Source organism: Capra hircus, chromosome 26 (assembly GCF_001704415.2).
Source record: "Capra hircus breed San Clemente chromosome 26, ASM170441v1, whole genome shotgun sequence".
Lineage (NCBI taxonomy): Eukaryota > Metazoa > Chordata > Mammalia > Artiodactyla > Bovidae > Capra > Capra hircus.
In genome coordinates, this window is record NC_030833.1 from 6,667,735 (window position 1) to 6,689,802 (window position 22,068).

The window sequence follows — 22,068 nt, forward strand, 5'->3', positions numbered from 1 at the left end:
TGGTTCTAAGCACTGTGTAGGAGAGTAGTTAGAGAAGCAGATGGGAGCGACTGTGTGACGTGGAGGCCACATCCCCGGGGAAGGAGGGCTCTGTGGCCGCGTCTGGCCTCTGTCCCCCATCACTTCAGGGAAATCTGGAAACCTCATTCTCTTACAGGAACCAGTGCGTTGGTGCCCTTGTTCAGTTCAGTTCAGTTCAGTCGCTCAGTCGTGTCTGACTCTTCGCGACCCCATAGACCACAGCACGCCAGGCCTCCCTGTCCATCACCAACTCCCGGAGTTTACTCAGATTCATGTCCATTGAGTCCGTGATGCCATCCAACCATGTCATCCTCTGTCATCCCCTTCTCCTCCTGCCTCCAATCTTTCCCAGCATCAGGGTCTTTTCCAGTGAGTCAGCTCTTCTAGTCAGGTGACCAAAGTATTGGAGTTTCAGCTTCAGCATCAGTCCTTCCATTGAACACCCAGGACTGATCTCCTTTAGGATGGACTGGTTTGATTTCCCTGCAGTCCAAGGGACTCTCAAGTCTTCTCCGACGGACCTTGAGTCATGAAGAAACAGTTAAATCCCGAGTGTGCTCCGTTTAGCCGGCAGAAGTCTGGTTTTCTGCTGCTGGAACTTGGTGGCCCGTCCCGTGGTTCTCCGGGTGACTGGGCCCCTGTGGCCGCTCCTTGTGCAGACGTCCTGTCGGCCGGGCCTGTGGTCATCTGGAGGCCGTGCCGGGGTGGGGCGCCTTCCACCACGCGCCCATGTGGTTGGCAGGCCGTGCCTTCTGTCAGCAGACGCCCGGCTTCGCTCTCCTCCTAGTGGCTTCTCCACCTCACAGAGCGACAGCTGGCTCCAAGGGAGAGTGTTTTCAAGCAATTGAACGCCTAGGAAGTAGTCCAGCATCACCTCACTGCATTCTTGTGGTCACAGCGAGTCACGGGGCCAGCTCAGATTCACAGGGAGAGGAAGTGGAGTCCACCGCTCTGTGGGTCATCTCTGAGCCACCAGAACAGATAAGTAGGTGATGTGTATCTGTACACATGGTTTGTGTGAAAAGAGGCTAGGTCAGCCTTAGCTTTCTTCTAGAAAGATGCCTATTCAGAAACCGTGACTGTTCCCGAGGATTCAACGTGGTCAGTACTTTCTAAGTAAGACTTTAATTACAAGATGATTACACTTTTAGGGAGCACTGGAAGAGAAACATTTCAAAGACACGTGTTTGGTAATACTAATAGTGCTGCTTTTTTTTTTTTTTAAAAGATAAAACAATCTGCGACCATGGGGTGGCAAAGAGTCAGACATGACTGAGCGACTGAACTGAAAACAATTCGGAAATAGTACCTGAGGCAGTCTTCAGTCATAGTAACAGTAATTTAATTTACATATAAGATGAGATCCCTTGGAAGGGATTCTAATCAGAACGAAACAAAAGCTGAACATAAAACTAAGCACTGACTTCTCTTAAGTAGTTGAGGTTTCTGATTCTTGGGCACCGTCGCAAAGTCAGCTTGTCCTGTGATCTCAGGCTGTCGTGCTTTTGGAGATTTTCTGTGGCTCTGGTCTCAGCGCGGAATTGTGGAGTTAATGCGTATTACATTTGTATTATCACACCTTGACAGTTCCATTGTAATTTTTAAACAGTGGCTTTCAGAACGAGTTTTGAAGAACTCTACCCTCATAGAGCCAGCATGTTCCTTCCCCACCGTGGAGATCAGTTTCTCCCTCTTGTGATCTGTGACTTTTTAAAAGTTCTGTACCAGTCTTCATCCTACCCCCAGAGTATCCTTATGTGTGTGACCAGTGCCCCGTTTATTAGTTTAAGCCCTGGAAGGCACTCCAGATTGTTTCCTGAGTGACTGACTGTTTCCCTGGAGCCTGACTTGACCAGTGGAGAAGTATTTTGTTTTCATTACTTATGGTTAGAAGCTAGCCGTTTGAGACTACTAACTCTGACAATCTCGAGCAATAATTCTGATAAATGAGGTGCCATAAAAAGAGTGATCTGAGTGACAAGATACCATGAAAGGTATTTTATTCTGCATTCTTTTTTACTTGAGTTTTTCTTTCCTTTTAGTTTCCCCTTGGTTAATGTGAAAAGGTGCTTATTTCCAGCACTACTGATTGAATTTTTTAAAAACCACCAGTGATTGGAAAAGGAAGGATCCCTTCCCTGACACATACAGACTATTCCTAGTGTAAATTTTACCCTTTCTTAGGCAGTTTTTCTCTTCTTCATTTAAATTACGTGTTGTAATTTGTTGCCTCTTAAATCTAACATGTTGGGCTTAAGACCCAGGGATCTCAAGAAATATGCTTGAGATTTCTGGTGTAGTTAAACAAATAAAAGACCTCATTAACCAAAGCTAGCATAGCCTCAGATGGGAAAATATAATAAATTCACTCACTTGGCTTTGTAAATTAGCACAGGCAAATGTAAAATGAAAAAGAAAATTTAATACTCTTTTAAACTAAATAAATAAATAGTGGAGTTTCTGAAGCCAGTGTGGGGGAACACTCGCCAGGCCCTCAACAGTTAGAGGGTCTGCCATCTCCTTTGTGGTGGGATTAGTGACCACGTGATGGAGCCTCACACTCACAATGTCTGCCTGTTGCTCCCGATTCCGCTGTCAATCAAGATGCCGGGACCTGGGACAGGGGTCAGCAGGGAGAATCAGGTCCCGGGTGGGCTCGTGCTCAAACTGGCCAGGGAGAAACGGCCACCAACCAGACCTGAAGAGCGAGTCTGCATTATTCCTGGCCTTTTAAACAGACAGCAGAAGTGCCAGACAGTAACCCATTAACAGAAAAAATCAAGCTTTTGTTTTGGAATGCCTATTGCTTTTTCTTCTGAGCACCTCATATGTCTGTGTACCTGACTTTCCTTCTTGTTTAGTTTGCGTCTAGCTTTATCGACCATCCCTGAATGCGCAGAGGAGTGCTGGAGCACAGCAGCCAGCGCCGCAGACAGCAGATGCAGACCGGAGGAATTCAGCTGGCTAGGGCCTTGGCCTGCAGTCCCGCAGGTTGGGACGTCTGAGTTTGTGTACAGAGACGGCTCTGTTTGCAGTGGGTTGTTGCGGGAGAATGCCGGCGGCTTAAGCTCCCTTGGACAAGATGGAAGCAGCAACCCTGGAATGTCCTAACTCCTCCTCCGAAAAACGCTATTTCCCCGAGTCCCTGGATTCCAGTGACGGGGATGAGGAGGGAATTCTGGCGTGTGAGGATTTGGAACTTAACCCTTTCGATGGCTTGCCGTATTCATCACGTTACTATAAACTTCTGAAAGAAAGAGAAGACCTTCCAATATGGAAGGAAAAATACTCCTTTATGGAGAAGCTGCTTCAGAGTCAAGTTGTGATCGTTTCGGGAGACGCTAAGTGTGGCAAGAGCTCTCAGGTGAGTAGCCCCTGCAAAAAACCAGTTAGCTCTGTACATTGTACTTTTTTAGTGCTGAAATAATTATAGCATCACAGCCTAGTGTCCTGTTGTAAGAATGATATTGTCTAAACTGAAAGACGAAACAGAAGGGAACCTTAGCAATTCAGGTTCCTCAGATAAGTTATTTAACCTGATTTCCTTTATGAAAGCCGGCTGAATAAAAGTTAATACTTATGAGGATATTAATCGTGTTTATTGTACCACTGAACTTTCTTTAGTAGAAGAATCTATTCAAATTATTTTGTTGTAAAAAAAAGTATTCTGTCATGCATATTGTATTTTAAAAGATGTTACTGGCCCACGGTAAGTTTCAGAATTAACTGCCGTGTTTACATGTTTTAGTAGAAGAATCTATTCAAATTATTTTGTTGTAAAAAAAAGTATTCTGTCATGCATATTGTATTTTAAAAGATGTTACTGGCCCACAGTAAGTTTTGAAATTAACTGCCGTGTTTACATGTCTAGCAGTCTGATACTCAGAATGCACGGATACGCTTGTTGGTGACATTGGTCAAGCTATGGAAAGTTAAAAACACAAGGAAATCTTTGTTTTCCAAACTCTGAGAAATAACAGAGGGCTTCCCTGGTGGCTCAGTGGTAAAGAATCCCCCTGCCTAGGCAGAAGACACAGGTTCAATCGCTGAGCCAGGAAGGTCCTCCAGAGGAGGAAAAGGGAACCCGCTCCAGTATTCTTGCCTGGGATGAAGGAAAGAGGAGGAAACAATTGGCACAGAAAGCTAGTGACAACTTGTTGGCCAGTTTGTTGTTGTTATATTTGAACTCGAGGTTTGAGTGAGATCTATATTTTGTAAAGCAAGCAATAAGTATTTTTATTATGAAATGAATTTACAGATTTTCATGATGTACAAATTAGAGTAGAAATAATCTGATAGAGCCCCTTCATTTTCCAGATGATGAAACTCTGGCCCAGAGGGATGTGATCATTTGTCTAATGAATGTCACATGACTGTCTTGGCATTCTAAGAACTCTTTACACTGTGCTGTTTCAAGGTTTTACTACCTCTGAGCCTGCCTTGTCCTAAATGGAGCTTGAAGAGAGGTGAAATGAATCACAGGTGGTTTTTTTTCCCCTTTAATTGAGTTTGTAACCGCCAATATCCAAGGTGTATTATGATTTTCCCTTTATTATGATGAGTTGTTGCTGCAATGAATGATTTCAGTTTGTCTTAAGAAGCTAATGATTAGCACAGAAGGAGTATAACTTTCCTGGTTTCTGTGAACAAGTGGCAATTAAAAAAATGATTTAGAGTTTTAATTTGCAATAATTTTAGACTTATGCAAAGTTGCAAAATAGTCCAAAGATTTTTCCACATACAGTTTACTCAGATTCCACCACAGTTGACATTTTACCAGATTTGCTTCATCGTCCTGTCTCTACACACACACACATGATTTTATTCTGAGCCTTTTAAGAGTAAGTTGACAATATCATACCCTTTACTTCCAAATGCTTCAGCAGTACCTACTAAAAACAGGGCTAGCCACAATATAATTACCAAAATCTAACTTTTAATATTCAAATTTCATCAGTTTTTTCCACTAAGTTACTTTGTAATTTAAAAAAAATTCTAGTTCAGAATCCAACCCTCGGTTACACTGCATCTCCTTGTCCTTTCTGCTTCATCACCTTTGATCTGAAGCAGCTGCTCAGTCCTTCCTTGTCCTTCGCAACCACGACATTTTTGCAAAGTACAAGGTAGTAGGTGTTTTGCACAACATCCCTCAGTTTGGATCTGTCTGGTGTTTCCTTTGGGTTAGACTCCAGTTCTGCATTTGTGGCGGTAAGAGCACAGAAGAGCTGTGTGTCTTCCTCAGGACCTCACAGCAGGGGACAGACGAGTTTTCCCATGGGACAGGGGAGCCTGGCGGGCTGCCGTCTATGGGGTCGCACAGAGTCGGACACGACTGAAGCGACTTAGCAACAGCAGTAGCAATGACATTAAATCTGGTAACTTGACAAGGTGGTGACTGTCTTGATATCTTTTGTAAGGTTATGATTTCCCCCCTATCATTTACAATATTTGGGGAGATGCTAGGAGACTGTGTCCAGTCTGCTTCTCATCACACATCCACCTGCCAGCTTCAGCATCCTGGCGTGATTCTTACCTTTGACATTATTACGCGGTAGTAACCAAACGGTGATTGTTCTAATTCCAAGATTCCTCCTCCCTTTAACGTTTGGAATTCTTCTGTAAAACTGAGCTCTTTAGCCTTCATTATTTATTCATTTATTTATGTCAGGGTGGACTCATGAGTTCTTATTCTGTGGGTTCATTACAAAGCCCATTTACTTTGTTGCTCAGGTTGTTCCTAATGTGGAACACGGGCCACATTTGAGATGACTTCTGTGTCCTTTTGACATCATTCTCTGAGCATGTCTCTGCTTTGCAGCCCAAGAAGGTGTTACAGGCTCATCTAGTATGTTCCTTGTTCCAGTCTTACAAAAAGCCATTTTCCTCTAAGAGCCCTGGTGGTTCCTTTTAGTGGAGAATTATATTTAAAAACCTAGTGAAGTGAAGTGAAGTGAAAGTCACTCAGTCATATCTCTTTTTGCAATCCCATGGGCTATACAGCCCATGGAATTTCTCCAGCCAGAATGCTGGTGTGGGTAGCCTTTCCCTTCTCCAGGGGATCTTTTGAGCCCACATCTCCCGCATTGCAGGCAGATTCTTTACCAGCTGAACCGGAAGGGAAGCCCAAGATGTGTCGAAAGTGGGATGCTGTTGGCTTATCATTGCTCTCAGGCCCGCTTCATGAGCAGAGTGAGGAAATTAACATGTGAGGTGTGTGTGCTCACACCTCTGTCTTTCTAGCTCCGAAGCTGTTTCTCTTTCTCTCTAGCTCTTTCGACTTCTCTCTTTCTGTTTCTCTTTACTTCTCTGTATTTCTTTCCCTTTCCATACTTTTGTTTTATCTGTATTTCTGTCTCTCTCTTCTTAAAAACCCTGGGTTCCTACTGGTGCTTCTGATTCCAATTCAGCTGTCCCGCACTCGTCTGAGCCTTTCCCGTTTCCATGTCTGTAACTTGCTTCTCTGACTGTGAGAAACTGAGCGCTGCTTATTCACGATTGCTCGTTCAGTCTCATAACACCCGAAATTTAGTTTCAGAACTGCTAACCTACACGGTCGTTTAAAGGAAAATTTAATACATACTTGAGTTTTCTTTTAGAATGTGTGTTTTTAAAGGGCAAGAATTGTTATCCTGTGATGTGTTACTACCTAGCAGTGGTTTCTCTTGCCATCTTTAACTTCTTGATCATTGTAATAAGTCATGCTGGTTTCTGTTAAGTGTGAAGGCAGTATGTATCTTCAGAGTGGGAGAAATCAAAAGTAGTACTCAAATGAGACTGTGGGCCTCTTCTAAACCAATTTAGATAATGAAAGCATCGGTTGTCTTCTTAATTATGGAAACAACTTGGTTATTTTTTTTTAAAGAGCTTCCAAGACTATTTTCTTTTTCCTTAGCATTTTAAACCTTTCAAAGAAAAGTCTGACTTTAGCCTCAAGCCTTTCAAAGAGGACCACGGGTGTTCTGCTGGATCTTAAAAATTCCATCTCTCTTCGGAGCAGGTGGGATGGAAGGCTATTTAGTGACTGCTCTCTGGAAAAGAGGACAACGTTTCATGCATTTAGAGAGCTTTTCTTATTACCTTTTTCGGGGAGCAAGTTTATGAAAAAGCCTGAAAGAGAGTGAAATATTTTTGGAGCTGTCTTATTTTACTTGTCCTGAAATTTCCCATGACATGGATGAGTTAGTGAGCTGAATGAGCAGGACATACCTGAGATTTAGCCTAAATTAAGATGCTGGATGCTATAGAACGTGTTCACTTGTAACAACTTCACCTTTTAACACCTGTAACTTATCCCCGTTTTCTGCTGGTGGAGTCTAGCTGTGTTCACACAAGATGTGTACAGATCATGGTATTCAGGGATGTGTGACACTTATTCCAGAAGGGGACCCTCTCTCAGGAGTGTGTTCTGACCTCCTGGTTCATGTGGGCAGGTTAGGCAGCTTGCAGGAATGTTGTAGCGATTCATGCCTTGGAGTGAATTGCTGGTCCTTAAAATTCCTTTCAGGCTCCTCAGGTGGCTCAGTGGTGCCTGCAATGCAGGAGACACGGGTATGATTCCTGGGTCGGGAAGATCCCCCTGGAGGAGGAAATGGCAACCCACTGCAGTATTCTTGCCTGGAGAATTCCATCATCAGTCAGTTCAGTTCAGTCGCTCAGTCGTGTCCAGCTCTTTGTGACCCCATGAATCGCAGCACGCCAGGCCTCCCTGTCCATTACCATCTCCTGGAGTTCACTCAGACTCATGTCCATCAAGTCCTTGATGCCATCCAGCCATCTCATCCTCGGTCATCCCCTTCTCCTCCTGCCCCCAATCCCTCCCAGCATCAGAGTCTTTTCCAATGAGTCAACTCTTCACATGAGGTGGCCAAAGTACCAGAGCTTCAGCTTTAGCATCATTCCTTCCAAAGAAATCCCAGGGTTGATCTCCTTCAGAATGGACTGGTTGGATCTCCTTGCAGTCCAAGGGACTCTCAAGAGTCTTCTCCAACACCACAGTTCAAGCGCATCAATTCTTCGGCGCTCAGCCTTCTTCACAGTCCAACTCTCACATCCACACATGACCACAGGAAAAACCATCACCTTGACTAGACGGACCTTAGTCGGCAAAGTAATGTCTCTGCTTTTGAATATACTACAGAGGTATCTGGCAGGCTACAGTCCACAGGGTCACAAAGAGTCATGAGACAACTTAGCAACTGAACAACGATAACACGGTTCCTTTTGACTTTGGGTTCCGTGACTCTGGTGCTTAAATGAAAGTGAGTGCCTGGGACCTCAGCACAGCTGTACCCTGGGTGGCCCAGAAGAGGACCTAGCCACCTGGGGCAGACCAGAGGTACTCAAGGAGGGCTTGGGGCCTTGGGACTAGAATGCGTTTAATTGTGGTGGTACTGGGCCTCCTGGATCCCTTTTGTCTCATGTCCTTTACTCATGTATCTGCCAGAGGAGGGGCACAGTCTCTCGTCGTGGCTGGAGGGGCAGGAGGCGCCACACCAGTGTGACTCAGGCGGCTGTCCTCCTGGTTCGGATCCGGATGAGCCCAGCTAGAAGGCCGGCCGCCGCTTCCCGGAGCTCAGCAGCCAGCCTCGTGCCTGTCGCCCGGGGTGGGGGATGGAGAGTCTTGGCTGCTTCATTTTCCAAATTGGTGCAACTTGGAGAGCTCCAGTTGCGGAGCCCAGACGGTGAAGCCGTGATCTAGGTTAAACTCTGGGTTCTCGGAGGACTCCCTTACCTGCTCTTGTAGCGGCAGACTGGCTAGGGTCCTGCGACCTGCTTGCAGGGAGGGCATACGAGCCAAGGGCCCGCTCCACTCCAGCCTTGATTGTGCACCCAGAGCAGGTCGAGGCGGGCTTCACCACGTGGGCCCATCACACAGCCTAGAAAATGCCTTTAAAGCTAGGTTGAGGGGGCTTCCCTGGCCATCCAGTGGTTAAGACTTCACGCCTCCTCTGCAAGGGGCACCGGTTTAATCCCTGGCCGGGAGAGGAAGATCCCGCATGCCACTCCAAAGGTTAAAAAAAATTAACTGGATCGAGAGAATGTGAAAAAATCGTTAGGTGAGTTCAGAATGAAAATATTTGAAGTCCTGGTATTTTTCTAGGAGGGAAAAATTCTAGACCACACACATAAATGTGAGTGATGTCTATTGCCAGAACTCCCAGGTAAATTTGTGAATAGGTTGGTTTTGGTTGTTGGGGTTTTTTTTTTTCAGTTATAAAAGAACAGTTTCCTACCTTGTTTGTTACCAAGATGGTTGTAAAGTTGCGCAACTTTCACTAAGAACTAAAGTATATTCGCGATGCCAGAGGGGAGGGGAGGGGAAGGACATCTTCCAAAGAGAAACTGGAGAGCAACACGGAATCTCCGAGAGGCACACATGCTACCCGTGAGGAGGGGAGGGACTGTCGGGGTGGAGAAGCTGTCACTCCTGGAGGAGATTCAGAATCGGGGCACGGCATGGTATGCTATTTGTTATGAGCGCCAAGAATGCAAGAGTGCCTGTGAAGCCGAAATCCCAGTGCCTGAAATCCCTGAGGTTAGGAAATGCTCACACTTCCAGCACTTGCCAAACCGTCATTTCTTTCAGCTGAGACTCAGGAGTCTGCCACGGCCCCAGACTTCCCGGGGCACCTTTGCTTGCTTAGAGTGATTCGGAAGGTCTGCCAAAGCTCGGAAGTCGTAATAATCGGGAGAGGCGATCTCACGTGTCTCTCCTCTTTGTTGAGAGACGAGCCTTTCAGTTTGTGTTTGCATCACTGCTGTCATCCGCGTGTGACCGTTGCCGAAAGCGGCGGTACATGGTCTGCAGTCAGAGCTGCCCGGAGAGGAGCTCTGCAGTTGTAATTTGGGCTCAAACTCTCAGCTTGGCTGTGTCAGCAGAGTAGTCCCCACAGTAAGCCCAACACGTGTGTGTCCAGCCTTTCTGCTGGCTATTTTAACTGATGCTTAGAAGAGCTGTCCCATTTCTGAATGATATTCTTTGCCTCATAGATGAAATAATTTGCTCTACTGTGGGGGAGGCATAAAGGACAGTAAGGACCGTTGGATGGTTTATATTTATTGCACGGCCAGGCCTGTATGATGTTTACGGCATTGCAAGCATCCTGTCATAGTCTAATCTTGCAGACTTTGTGTATAGGAGTAAATGGAAATCTCCACCACCAGTGGAGAAAATGGCACAGGAGCTCAGACGTTGAGGGGTGACTCTCAACCATTTACCTCGTTTTACAGGAAAGAGAGTGGAAGCTTGTAAAATCGATATTTCCAAATCAGAAGCTAGTGGCAGGTCAAGTCTAGAACTCCTGACTTGAGTCCACTTGAGTGCCTTGTCCATTCCTGTGGTGTGCCTTGATGCCAGCTCTGCTGAGGGTAGTGTGTTAAATGTCTCATCTTTAGTGGAACAAGTGCTTCCCTCGTAGCTCAGTTGGTTAAAAATCCACCTGCAATGCAGAAGACCCCAGTTCGATTCCTGGGTCGGGAAGATCCGCTGGAGAAGGGATAGGCTACCCACTCCAGTATTCTTGGGCTTTCCTGGTGGCCCAGCTGATAAAGTATCCACCTGCAATGTGGCAGACCTGGGTGTGATCCCTGGGTTGGGAAGATCCCCTGGAGAAGGGAAAGGCTACCCACTCCAGTATTCTGCCCTGGAGAATGCCATGGACTATACAGTCACAAAGAGTTAGACAAAGCTGGTATTGAGTAAGTGATTGCTGATTAGTTTTCAGCCTGTTGACAAGGCTGACACCTGTCTTAAAATAGAGGAACTGCATTTACACTTTCAGTCATCAGGAATCTGCAGGTTACTTGATTCATTTTGCAGTTACTTGATTTCTGGTAAGTCATGTTTATTTTTCAAGTTATAGTGAGTAGTAAAATCTAGGAATCTCACAGTGGGTCTAGTAAATAGCAAGTGAAGCTGCTCAGTCGTGTCCGACTCTTTGCGACCCTATGGACTGTAGCCTACCAGGCTTTTCCGTCCATGGGATTTTCCAGGCAAGAGTACTGGAGTGGGTTGCCTTTTCCTTCTCCAGGGGATCTTCCCGACCCAGGGATCAAATGCAGGTATTGAACCCAGGTCTCCCGCATTGTAGGCAGACGCTTTACCCTCTGAGCCACCAGGGAATCCCCAGTAAATAGCAAATCTGAAGATAATTTAAAATGTCAAAACTCTTAAATACCTTGAATCTGTTAAAAAGCACTCAGAATGATTTATTTTAAAAATACATGAAACCAAGTATAACTTACTGACAGTGCCCAAGATGGCTACACACACATACATGTGTGTGAGATACAGGTTCATATATACGTATACAGTTCTAAATTTGTAATACGTAGAAGAAAATTTTTAAAAAGATTGTACATACAAATGAATTAGTGCTTTCTACTATAATGATTCTTACAGAGATAAACTTGATAGAATTAATTGAACTATTATACATTTCAGTACAAGGATTTGAAAAGAAATAACTTGGCCATCTTATAACTGACTCTAAATCTGAAAAGATTGGTTGGTTATCTCACTGAGCTCATTTTTCATCATATTTAGTTGATAAATGCCAGTGTATTTTAGGTTTTATTGCCAGGGAAAGTTAAAGTAGGCTTATCTGGTTATTTTGTTATGATCATTTAGATTTAAATGTAAATGTTATAATTTTGAATGACTATTTTTCTTCTAAATGATATTTAATATTTATATTGCTTAAAGCATTAGAGTTGGTACCAAAAGCCATATCTTTGATGGTGCTTTCTTTTAACCAGAAAGAAAATAATAATCTTAAATATATTAGTCTTTACATAACAGCTGAGGTTAACAATTTTTTTTACTTTGCCTTTTATCTTTTTTAATTTTCCTTTTTTCATCTGAGGGTCTAACTTTCACAGTCCGTGCTAACTGCTGTTTATTCCTAACTTTATTTTCTAGTAATAACTTGATGCGCAAATACAGGTTGTTCAGCTTCATGCGATGTTGCACAGCCCACTGGTGGAAGGAAAAATCCCGTGTGAGACGAACCCTTGTGTTTTGTCGTTGTGCTCGTGGGGCTGACCCTATCTCATTTGTCCTGTTGAAGGTTCCGCAGTGGTGTGCTGAGTACTGCCTTTCCATCCACTACCAGCACGGGGGCGTGGTGTGCACACAGGTCCACAAGCCCATGGCGGTCCAGCTCGCCCTCCGCGTGGCAGACGAGATGGATGTTAACATTGGTCATGAAGTCGGCTACGTGATTCCTTTTGAGAACTGCTGTACCAGTGAAACCATCCTGAGGTTGGTGTGGGGGGCTTCCTCGTGCTGTGCCTGGTGCGGCTCCTGGCTCGTCTTCTGCAGTCCCAGAAGAGCGTGTTCTTTGTGTTCTCTGCTTTAAGCACCTGTAACTTGTATAACAGTAACTCGTCTCTCTGTCACCAGCCTGACACCATCAGAGATCCCCCGTCTGTAAACTTCTTCCGTATGTCCCCACAGTCCTCAGCAAAAAGCTCTGACTTGTCTTGGCTGGCCGCAGAGAACTTCCGGAGCTCCAGCTCTGGTGGGTCTGTAGGAGCTGCCCAGTGCCAGCCACAGTGACACGTGGTTCTCCGAGTCCATGGGCCTCGATACCGTCTTCCGTCCGCCTGGAGTGTCCGTGCCTCTTCCAGGCCGGGCCGATTTCATGAATGGCCCTGTGCAGAGGTCACCCGCTCTGTGAAGACTTCCTCAATCCTCCCTTAATGTAAATTAGAAAGCTCTCTGCTGGAGTCTGTAAAATGCCATATCAGCCCTTCATGGTGGCAGTGTGGGTCAGTGTTTTCGAAACTCTACTTTTCAGGTGCTTCCGGATTCCAGGGACCCTTGTCAGTAGCTCCCACAAGTTGTGAGGGGGAGAAAAAATCCTTTTATCTGTCTTTAGCTTCACTGTGAGATTTCCTTTACACAGCAGGTTCCAAGAGTTTAGAGGGAAAAAGAAAAGTGGAAAAAAAACCCTGCTCTGGGCCAGTTTCTCAGGCAGTTTCCATTGCAGCCCTCGTGGAAAGATGAGGCGTCCCAAGGGCCTCAGCTGCCCCAGGCGCTGCCCGCCCGCCCGGGGGCTGAGACACGGGTCTCGGGAGCAGTGTGTCTGCCCGTCTCTCACTCTGTTGTGGGCACAGCAGCGCGCCAGGGCACACCCCTGGGAACGCCCTCTGCTGGCCTGGCAGGGATGCTGCGATGCTGCGGCATCCCCTGGCATTGCACAGCCCGGCAGAGGACCGTGGGCAGGGCTGGTCTCTGCTCACTTGTACCCCCAGCGCCTGACGTACTGGTCCCGTGGAGGGTATGCAGCACCCTTGATGATGGGAAGGAAGACTAGCGCTGGTCCCCGCTGGCTGCTGTGGACCCTGGTAGAGTGCTTCTCACTCCCAGAATGCCTGTAGAACTCACTCGGTTTGCAGTAAGCTGCTTTCCCGCAAACGTTTACCTTCAAAAGTAGAAGACATCAATCCTCAGGCCGGTGTTAAACCATAGGGGACCTTTCCATCAAGAGCCCTGGGACTTGAACTTCTCGAAGATACATAACCTTCTCTTACTAGCGCCATGATGTCCCCAAGTCATTGTGTTAGTGTGTGTTTATAAACTGTTTATTATACAAATGGTAAACGTACAAACCTCCCTGCTTTGGGGAACTCACAGACAAGTTGAGGAGTTGGGCAGGACATGCACCCTTCAAAGGGTGAAGGATCCCACACTCAGCAGATTCATTTTTCATCGTTTATATTTTAAAGTGGCCTTTCAAGTGGTCATACTTTTAATTAAAGGACAGTTCTGACTAGTTTACACTTAATAGATACGTTTTTATCTTTAATGCCATCTCAGCTTTGGAGGAGAAGGCAATGGCAACCCACTCCAGTACTCTTGCCTGGCAAATCCCAGGGACGAGGGAGCCTGGTGGGCCGCCGTCTCAGGGGTCGCACAGAGTCGGACACAACTAAAGCAACTTAGCAGCAGCAGCAGCAACTTTGGAAACCTTATGAAAAGGACTCTTGGATGTGGTCCCTTTTAACATGAAATATTTTGGTGTTTTTATCTTATTAATATAGATCAAGAGTGCATATTTATATATATATTAGAAAGGCATACAGATAAACCGGAGAAGGCAATGGCAGCCCACTCCAGTACTCTTGCCTGGAAAATCCCATGGATGAAGGAGCCTGGTGGGCTGCAGTCCATGGGGTCACTATGAGTTGGACACAACTGAGCGACTTCACTTTCACTTTTCACTTTCATGCATTGGAGGAGGAAATGGCAACCCACTCCATTGTTCTTGCCTGGAGAATCCCAGGGACGGCAGAGCCTGGTGGGCTGCTGTCTATAGGGTCACACAGAGCCAGACACGACTGAAGCGACTTAGCAGCAGCAGCAGCAGCAGCAAAGATGAAACACTTATGGAGTAACCCAGTAATGTTGTCAGGGCAGGTCAGAGCCACACCTCATCTTTTAAACATCTGTTATGGGCAGGGACTTGGCTTTCATGCTTTACGGGGAAAATCCTGTAGGACTGAGGCATTCAATCCTTACAGCCAAAGGCAGGACTACAGTTTCTGTTGACAGTTTTTTTAGCTCTTTCTGCGTGTAGCTTTCCTTTCTTAATGCAGAGAATAGCCTTCAGAAGTTGTGGAGGAGCTGACCCGCAGCACACCTTAGAAGGCAGAGGGGAACTAGCGACCGCGGCAGGTTCTGGTGGCTTCCGCATCTGCCGGGCTGCCCAGCCGTCTCGTCTTTCCTCTTCACTTCCCGGGCACGCTTGCTGGGACGCTGCACTTTCCACCCTGACATGCCCCAGCCAGTGCAGAGTCAGCAGATACTCTGATTTGTTGCTCACAGAGTTTGAGCTGCAAGCAAAGGGGCCAGAGCTAGTGAAAAGCCCTGTGTTGATAAAAGAAAGTCATCCTTTCTTTTCTTCCTGTTGCTCTGTGCTCCGAAGAGCAGGTGACGTGGCTGTGAAATGAGCGTCTCTGCTGATTTCAGAGACGCGCACCTGTTGCCTTGCCTTGCCCCACCTCTCTGCTTCCGCTTCCTCATCCCTGAGCCGCGGTAGTTGCCACACGTGCTCAGGGGTTGTGAAAACTCAGGGAGCTGCTGTGCATGCCTGGTGCGTGGGAGCACGGTGCCCGTGTTAGCGATCTGGGTGACTAAAGAGGTAAACTCCAGCCACGTTCATTGCCTGGAAGACGCATGCTCACCATAGTTATTGATAAGTTCAGACTGAGAAGCTATTTAAATAAGAGGCTCTAAGGGTGACTGGACTGAACTGAGCTGAAGGGTGACTGTTGACCATGGATGGAGTATTCTGTATTAGACACTGTCTTTTCCATTTTCTTTGTACTTCCTTGGCATCTAATCTGTTGGGCACATAATAGGCAGTTAGTAAATATAATCTTTATGCCACTGCCATTTTTCTGGATTCTATATAAAACAGTGTAGTTTTTCTTTAAGCTTTTTTCCTGGCTTTTTTCAAACCAGTGGATACCTGAATATCATATGCCTAAAATAGTCTTTGAACTATTAATAGATATCACAATATCTTGTGGAAGTGATACATAAATTTCAAATAAGAACCCTCTAGAACACAGTTTTTTTTTAATTATTCACATTTGTAAGGTCAAATTCAATAAATATAATTTTAAAAATTAATTAAACTTTCCTATATTATGCTCTTAGCTTTTGGAAATTTAGTCTTAAGAATTTAAGGTATAAATGACATTTCCAAGATGTATCTATCTTTTTACATGGTCATCAGGGACAGCATTTTCTTAAGCACTGTACACATGATCTTATTAATATAAGGTAAGAAATAGGTCTCTGTCTTAAATAGAAAGCTGGAGGTTTGTGTGGGAAGTTTTAGGATTGATCCTTAGTATTCCCTTCAGTTCAGTTCAGTTCAGTCATTCAGTTGTGTCCGACTCTTTATGACCCCATGAACTGCAGCACGCCAGGCCTCCCTGTCCATCACCAACTCCTGGAGTTTACCCAAACTCATGTCCATTTAGTTGGTGATGCCATCCAACCATCTCATCCTCTGTCGTCACCTTCTCCTCCTGCCTTCAATCTTTCCCAACATCAGGGTCTTTTCAAATGAGTCAGCTCTTCGCATCGTGTGGCCAAAATATTGGAGTTTCAGCTTCAACATCAGTCCTTCCAGTGAACACCCAGGACTGATCTCCTTTAGGATGGACTGGTCAGATCTCCTTACAGTCATCCGAAAGGCCAGGTCTAGCTTGCTGAGTCTCGTAGTTTAGGTGAGTCACAACCTCTCCCTTTTTGATTAAGCCTGGACGTTTTTCTATCACATACATACCTCTGTCTGGCAGAGAAGGAGCATTTCTTCCTGTCAGATCAGTGCTTAGATGAGTTTTGCTGAGAAGGGGATAGGGATTTCATTTCTGATGTTAAGGAAGTAGCATAGACTAAAATAGCTTGTGTTAAACAAGAACCAGTAGCACTTATATCACTGTATCAGACTAATTAATCTCAGCACAAACCTGACAGCTAGACTTTGGATGCAACTCTGTTTTTATTTTGCATGAAGTATAGTACTGTAGTATTTAATATATTTTATTTCTTAAGTTTGAGAAAAGGAATAATCAGCAACTTATCACTGCTTGTTTGGTAAGACAGACACAGAATGAGAACAAGTATAGGAGAAGGGCAGAAAGCACACGTCTGATTCCATAGAGGTGCAGAAAGGGGGAACGTGGGCTTTATACGAATCCATGGTGGCCACGGTCATGATCTTTATAATTCGATGATGGCGTGAGATGTAATATTCAGGCTTAAGTTGACCCTCTCCCTTACGTTATGACCATGTGCAGGATACTGAACCTGTCTGAACCTCAGGTTCCTCTTTTACAAATAATGGGATAGTAGTGTCTATCTTGAAGGTTTACTCTAAAGGTTAAATGAGAACTATCGTACCAGCATAATGCCTGGCACACACTAGAAACTTAATGTTTTCTCCTTTTTCTTTCTTCCCTGAAGTGGATTAATTGAGGATTGTGTCAGAGTCTCCAAGGCCACCCCTATGTCTGATGGTTTGCTAGGAAGACTCATGGGATCCCGTATGTAGTTGATCCACAGCTCAGATTTACTGCAGTGTAAGGATACAACCTCGACAGCATATTAAAAAGCAGAGACATTACTTTGCCAACAGAGGTCCGTCTAGTCAAAGCTATGGTTTTTCCAGTAGTCATGTAATGATATGAGAGTTGGACTATAAAGAAAGCTGAGTGCCAAAGAATCGATGCTTTTGTGTTGGAGAAGACCCTTGCGAGTCCCTTGGACTGCAGGGAGATCCAACCAGTCCATCCTAAAGGAAATCAGTCTTGAATATTCATTGGAAGAACTGATGTTGAAGCTGAAACTCCAATACTTTGGCCACCTGATACAGAGAACTGACCTTGTAAAAGACCCTGATGCTGGGAAAGATTAAAGCTGGGAGAAGCAGGGGGTAACAGAGGATGAGATGGCTGGATGGCATCACTGACTCAATGGACATGAGTTTGAGTAAACTCCAGGAGTTGGTGATGGACAGGGAGGCCTGGCATGTTGCAGTCCATGGGGTCACAAAGAGTCGGACACAACTGAGCGACTGACCTGAACTGAACTGAAGGATAGAGTCAGCAGAGGGGAGTGGTGCCGGGGGCGCAGCCCGCAGGAACCAGGCTGGGTGTCCAGGAGCCCCTCCCCATGGACTGCTTAGCACATGCTTCGTCCCTCCAGCTGTGAGCTGTGATGACGAGTGTGAAATGCTGTCCTGTCAGGGGAACTCATCAGGGACTCTGTGCCAGGGGCCTGTGCTGGGCGCTGGTCACATAGGCACTCTGCCTCCTGCTGTATTCTAAAATTCCGGACTGCCAGAAGGAAAGCAGGTTGGACCATATTACAGACAGTAAGCCTCAGTTCTGGGAATGTGAGAACACTCCCCAAATCTAAGTTCCCAAATGCCAGCCAAGGTGCACCCTTGCAAGCAGGGCTTTCTCAGAATAGCCGTTTCAGACCTGCCGTAGACAGGGACAAATAAAATAAATACCTTACATTGGTATAAAGCTTATGGATTGGCTTCCTCAAGGAATAATACAGGTAGATAGGTGAACACTGTCAGAAAGATGATGTTTGTATGGTTCTGGATGATGAATAGGTATTTGTGATTATTTTTTAAAAACCTCCCAAGAACTGGAAAATTCCATTAAAATCACTACTGACCCCTTCCTCCTCTAGGAATACTTCTCAGTTTGCATGCTGCCCTCAAATAGGTGATTACTTTTTAGGTGCTTTTGTGTGAGTATTATTTGGGTGACATTTCAAACACGGTGATGCTCACACCTTGGTGATGTCATCTCCCAAAAAGTGCCACCAACAGAGTCCTTCTCCTGGACCCACCGGGCCAAGAACCTGAGCCAAGACGGTCATCCGTGTACATGTGTGTGCTCCACTGAACAGTGTGTGCTCCCACTCGACGTCCTTCCGTTGATGGAAGAGGGGAAAACTCTTACCTGACAGGAGTTATTTTGCTAGGTTACTTTTTTGTTTAAAAAGCTCAGGGCAAATGTTCAATGTAGCTCTTGCTAGTATCTGTAATAAACATTTAAGGCAGAGGTCTCTAACCTAAGGTTCAGTGATGGTCTTTAGAGGGTCAGTGAACGTATGCAAACTACGCTTAAAATTTTTGTTTATATGTATTTTTCAGTTTTGAAGGTTTGTAGATTTTATCAGCTTAAAGGAATCTTGGCCCCAATAAAGATTTTAAGCTCTCGATTTAGACAGAAGGATACTAGACAGGCATCGTTGTGGCTTATGTCAGGAGTTTCTTGTATGATCTTTTTCATGAGAGCATTCTAACGTTAATATTTCCTTTTTGTAGGTATTGTACTGATGATATGTTGCAAAGAGAAATGATGTCCAATCCTTTTTTGGGTAGCTATGGGGTCATCATCTTAGATGATATTCATGAAAGAAGCATCGCAACTGACGTGTTACTTGGACTTCTTAAAGATGTGTTACTAGCAAGACCGGAACTGAAGCTCATAATTAACTCCTCACCTCACCTGATCAACAAGCTCAGTTCTTACTATGGAAACGTGCCTCTCATCCAAGTGAAAAACAAGCACCCCGTGGAGGTTGTGTACCTTAGTGGGGCTCAGAAGGAGTCTTTTGAATCTATTTTACGCCTTATCTTTGAAATTCACCACTCGGGTGAGAAGGGTGACATCGTTGTCTTTCTGGCCTGTGAACAAGTAAGTAAGTAATACTCTAACCTACCAGAGCAATAAGGTTACTTATTGGGAGCCTTTGAACCTTGCTGCGAAGATTTGAATAACCTACAGATTTCACATTGCTAATTAGCTGTTTAAATATTTGGTTCCACCATACCTCATTACTCTATACTTCGGAAGAAGGTTCGATAAAGAGTAAATAAAGCCTGTGCTTGAAAGGTGAACAGGGAAATGCTTCTAAAAGCAGGAAGCACAGAGCGAGGAGGGGGAAGGGGGAGTCTGAGGAGCTTGTGGGGTGATCTCCAGAGCTGACTTCCTGCCCCCTGGCGGGCGGGATTCTGGGCCGCCCCAGAGGCTCACCGTGAGCCCTCTCAGCAGAGGGGACACGCTGGTGCGGCTGCCCGCCTTATGGCAGGAACAGGTGCTGGAGATGCAGAACACATCCTAAGCGCTTGGCAGAGAATCAGGAAGCAAAAAAGTGTTCCTAAACAGTCAGCGGAGAATTAGGCAGAGCACTAGAGTTCACGGCACACCCAGAGGGCTGTCTCACTGTACTTTTCTTAAAAAGATGAATGAGCAAACACTTCACTTGAAGCTGCCTTTCCAAAAGCACAACTGGAAATGGACACCTGCGCGTCTGTCACTGCTTTCAGACAGTCAGGGTCCACTTGGGGTTGCATTTGTCTGAACGCAGTTAACCCTGACCCTGCTTCTCTCTCTCCCACTGTCGTGAGAGCCAGATCTAAAAATCTCCGGACTCTTTTAAGAGTTAGACTTTCTTCTTAGAGACTGACTGCCAGGCCTTTTCCTCCCTGCCCGTCATTTCACTCCCAGTAAAAGCCATGCCTTTTAGACTATGACGATTCCAGTGATTAAACAGAAACCAAAAGGAAGCTGCTTGCTACTGGCTGAGCCACCAGCTGAACAAAGACAAGCACCTCGTCTCTCCATCAGAGCCTTAAGTGTGCACACGCTTTCTGAAACGCCTTCAGGAGTGTTGATTCTGCTTCATAGTCACAGCACGAAGGATGACTGAGCTTTGAGACCTTTAGACAGTTTTCTCACAATGTAAATTTTATCTGTTTCTGTAAAGAAAATAATTCAGAATATCCAGTACATGATAAACTACAGCATACTTATGTTTTTCATGTATAGATTATACAGTTTCTTGAGTAGTAAATCTGCCTGCTACAGTGATGTATTCTATTATCATTCCCTAATCCTGCATGATTCGAGATATTCGAGAAAGTCCTGAGGGAAGAAATACAATGATTAAGGAGACGGAAAGGATTTCTGAGAACAGACGTTTTCAGTGTAACTGGGTAAAGCCTCAGGAAGGGAGGAAGGGCGGAATTAAAGAGTCTAAGACATTTGAAAGTTAGAGTTGCCAGGTGAAGAGAAGGCATATGTCTCAATGCTGGGGATGGGGGCAGTATAATTAAGACTGATAGGGTGAGTAGTCATCTTCAGAGTAACCAAAAATTCTCACATGGATTTTTGAATAAAGCTCATAACAGAGTTGGGGGTAGTATTTGATTCTTTAATAGAAGCTATAAGTAATGCCATAATGACTTTTTAATTGTCAGACTTCAGAAGATGCATTTTTACATAGGATAGTAGAAGCTGTAAAATCCACAGGGCTTAGAAGGGTATAGAATCTTCCTGGAAGTCAGATGGGAAAGACGTCTCTTTAAGAAACTATGCTTCCTGCAGTCTTAAAGTCACGCCCGTGGCAGTGCAGGGAAGGCTCGGGGCAGAGCTTGCAGTTCTGAGCATCTGAGCGTGAGGACTCATTCGTCCTGGCAGCGGCTGCTGCTGTGGCCGAGTGGAGCACGGGGGTCTCGGGGGGGTCTCCTCGTCCAGCAGGCGGCCAGTGGGCGGCAGGACAGCTGTCCTGCAGCTAGAGCATGCCTTCTCTGGGAGCCAGCGATCTTCCTCGCAGCCCAGCCCCAAATCCCACAGCTGTTACCTGGTTTTCTTTTCTCCATCTATTCCCTAACAAGCTGAACACAGCTCAGTATCCTGATGGACTTTTCTTTTTTCTTTTTAACTCCTTATGTCAGGATAAACTGGCATAACATACTCTGCTTATAGTCTCAGAATTTGTCTTTTGGAAAATCTTGTCTTGCCCTGAAATCCATGTTAATAGCTATTGACCATCTTTCCCTTTGCTGTTTGAATCTTTCTTGATTTCAGTATACTACTTTAGAATCTGCCGCAGCAAACCAAATGTCATATGAAATCAAAGCCAAGCAGTCTTAACAGAAGTGTACTACTTGTTGTTTTTTTTTCCTCTTAAGAAATCCATTCTAAAGTGCAGAGACACCCTCAGATGTTTTGGTTCAGAAACGTCAGATGCCTCCCGTCTTCCCTCACATGCTGTGAGTTAACACCCGAGAGCCAGGCACTCCCTGTGTCTTGGGCTCAGTCGAGACACGGAGACCTGCATGTTTCCAGGGTGTTGCTCCTAACCACTCTACCATTTTTTAATTTGAAGAAAAAATGAAGTAGATTAACTGGAAAACAAAAATAAAGACAAATGAGACCGTCTAGCCAGATGGTCATTTAACTTGAAGCTGTCACAGGAAGGTGCTCTTAGGTGGAAGGTTTTCCTGGAAAATATCCCATCTGGTCAAGGCCCTTTCCTCTGGGGCCGGATGTCTTCCTTCAGCTCAGGGGGCTGCGTCTTCCACAGTTGTTGCAGGTGTCATGGGAAAGCCCTGCGGATGTAAATGCTCTGCACACCTTGAACAAGAAGGAAGTGAGTAAACAGTTTGATGCACTGGATGAGTGTCTTAGGCACTTTTTAAAAATTCTGAAGATATGACC

At 45.3% G+C, this 22,068-nt stretch overlaps 1 protein-coding gene across 1 annotated transcript in view; it reads left to right on the plus strand.

Moving 5' to 3' along the window:
• DHX32 (DEAH-box helicase 32 (putative)) overlaps window positions 1–22,068 on the plus strand; it is a 51,185-nt gene that overhangs the window by 14,379 nt on the left and 14,738 nt on the right. Inside the window, exons 2-4 of the mRNA XM_018041245.1 lie at window positions 2,883–3,385; window positions 12,090–12,283; window positions 18,888–19,260. Of these exons, the coding sequence (XP_017896734.1) occupies window positions 3,104–3,385; window positions 12,090–12,283; window positions 18,888–19,260 (849 nt within the window). The 5' untranslated portion in view covers window positions 2,883–3,103. The remainder of the gene's footprint in view (window positions 1–2,882; window positions 3,386–12,089; window positions 12,284–18,887; window positions 19,261–22,068) is intronic.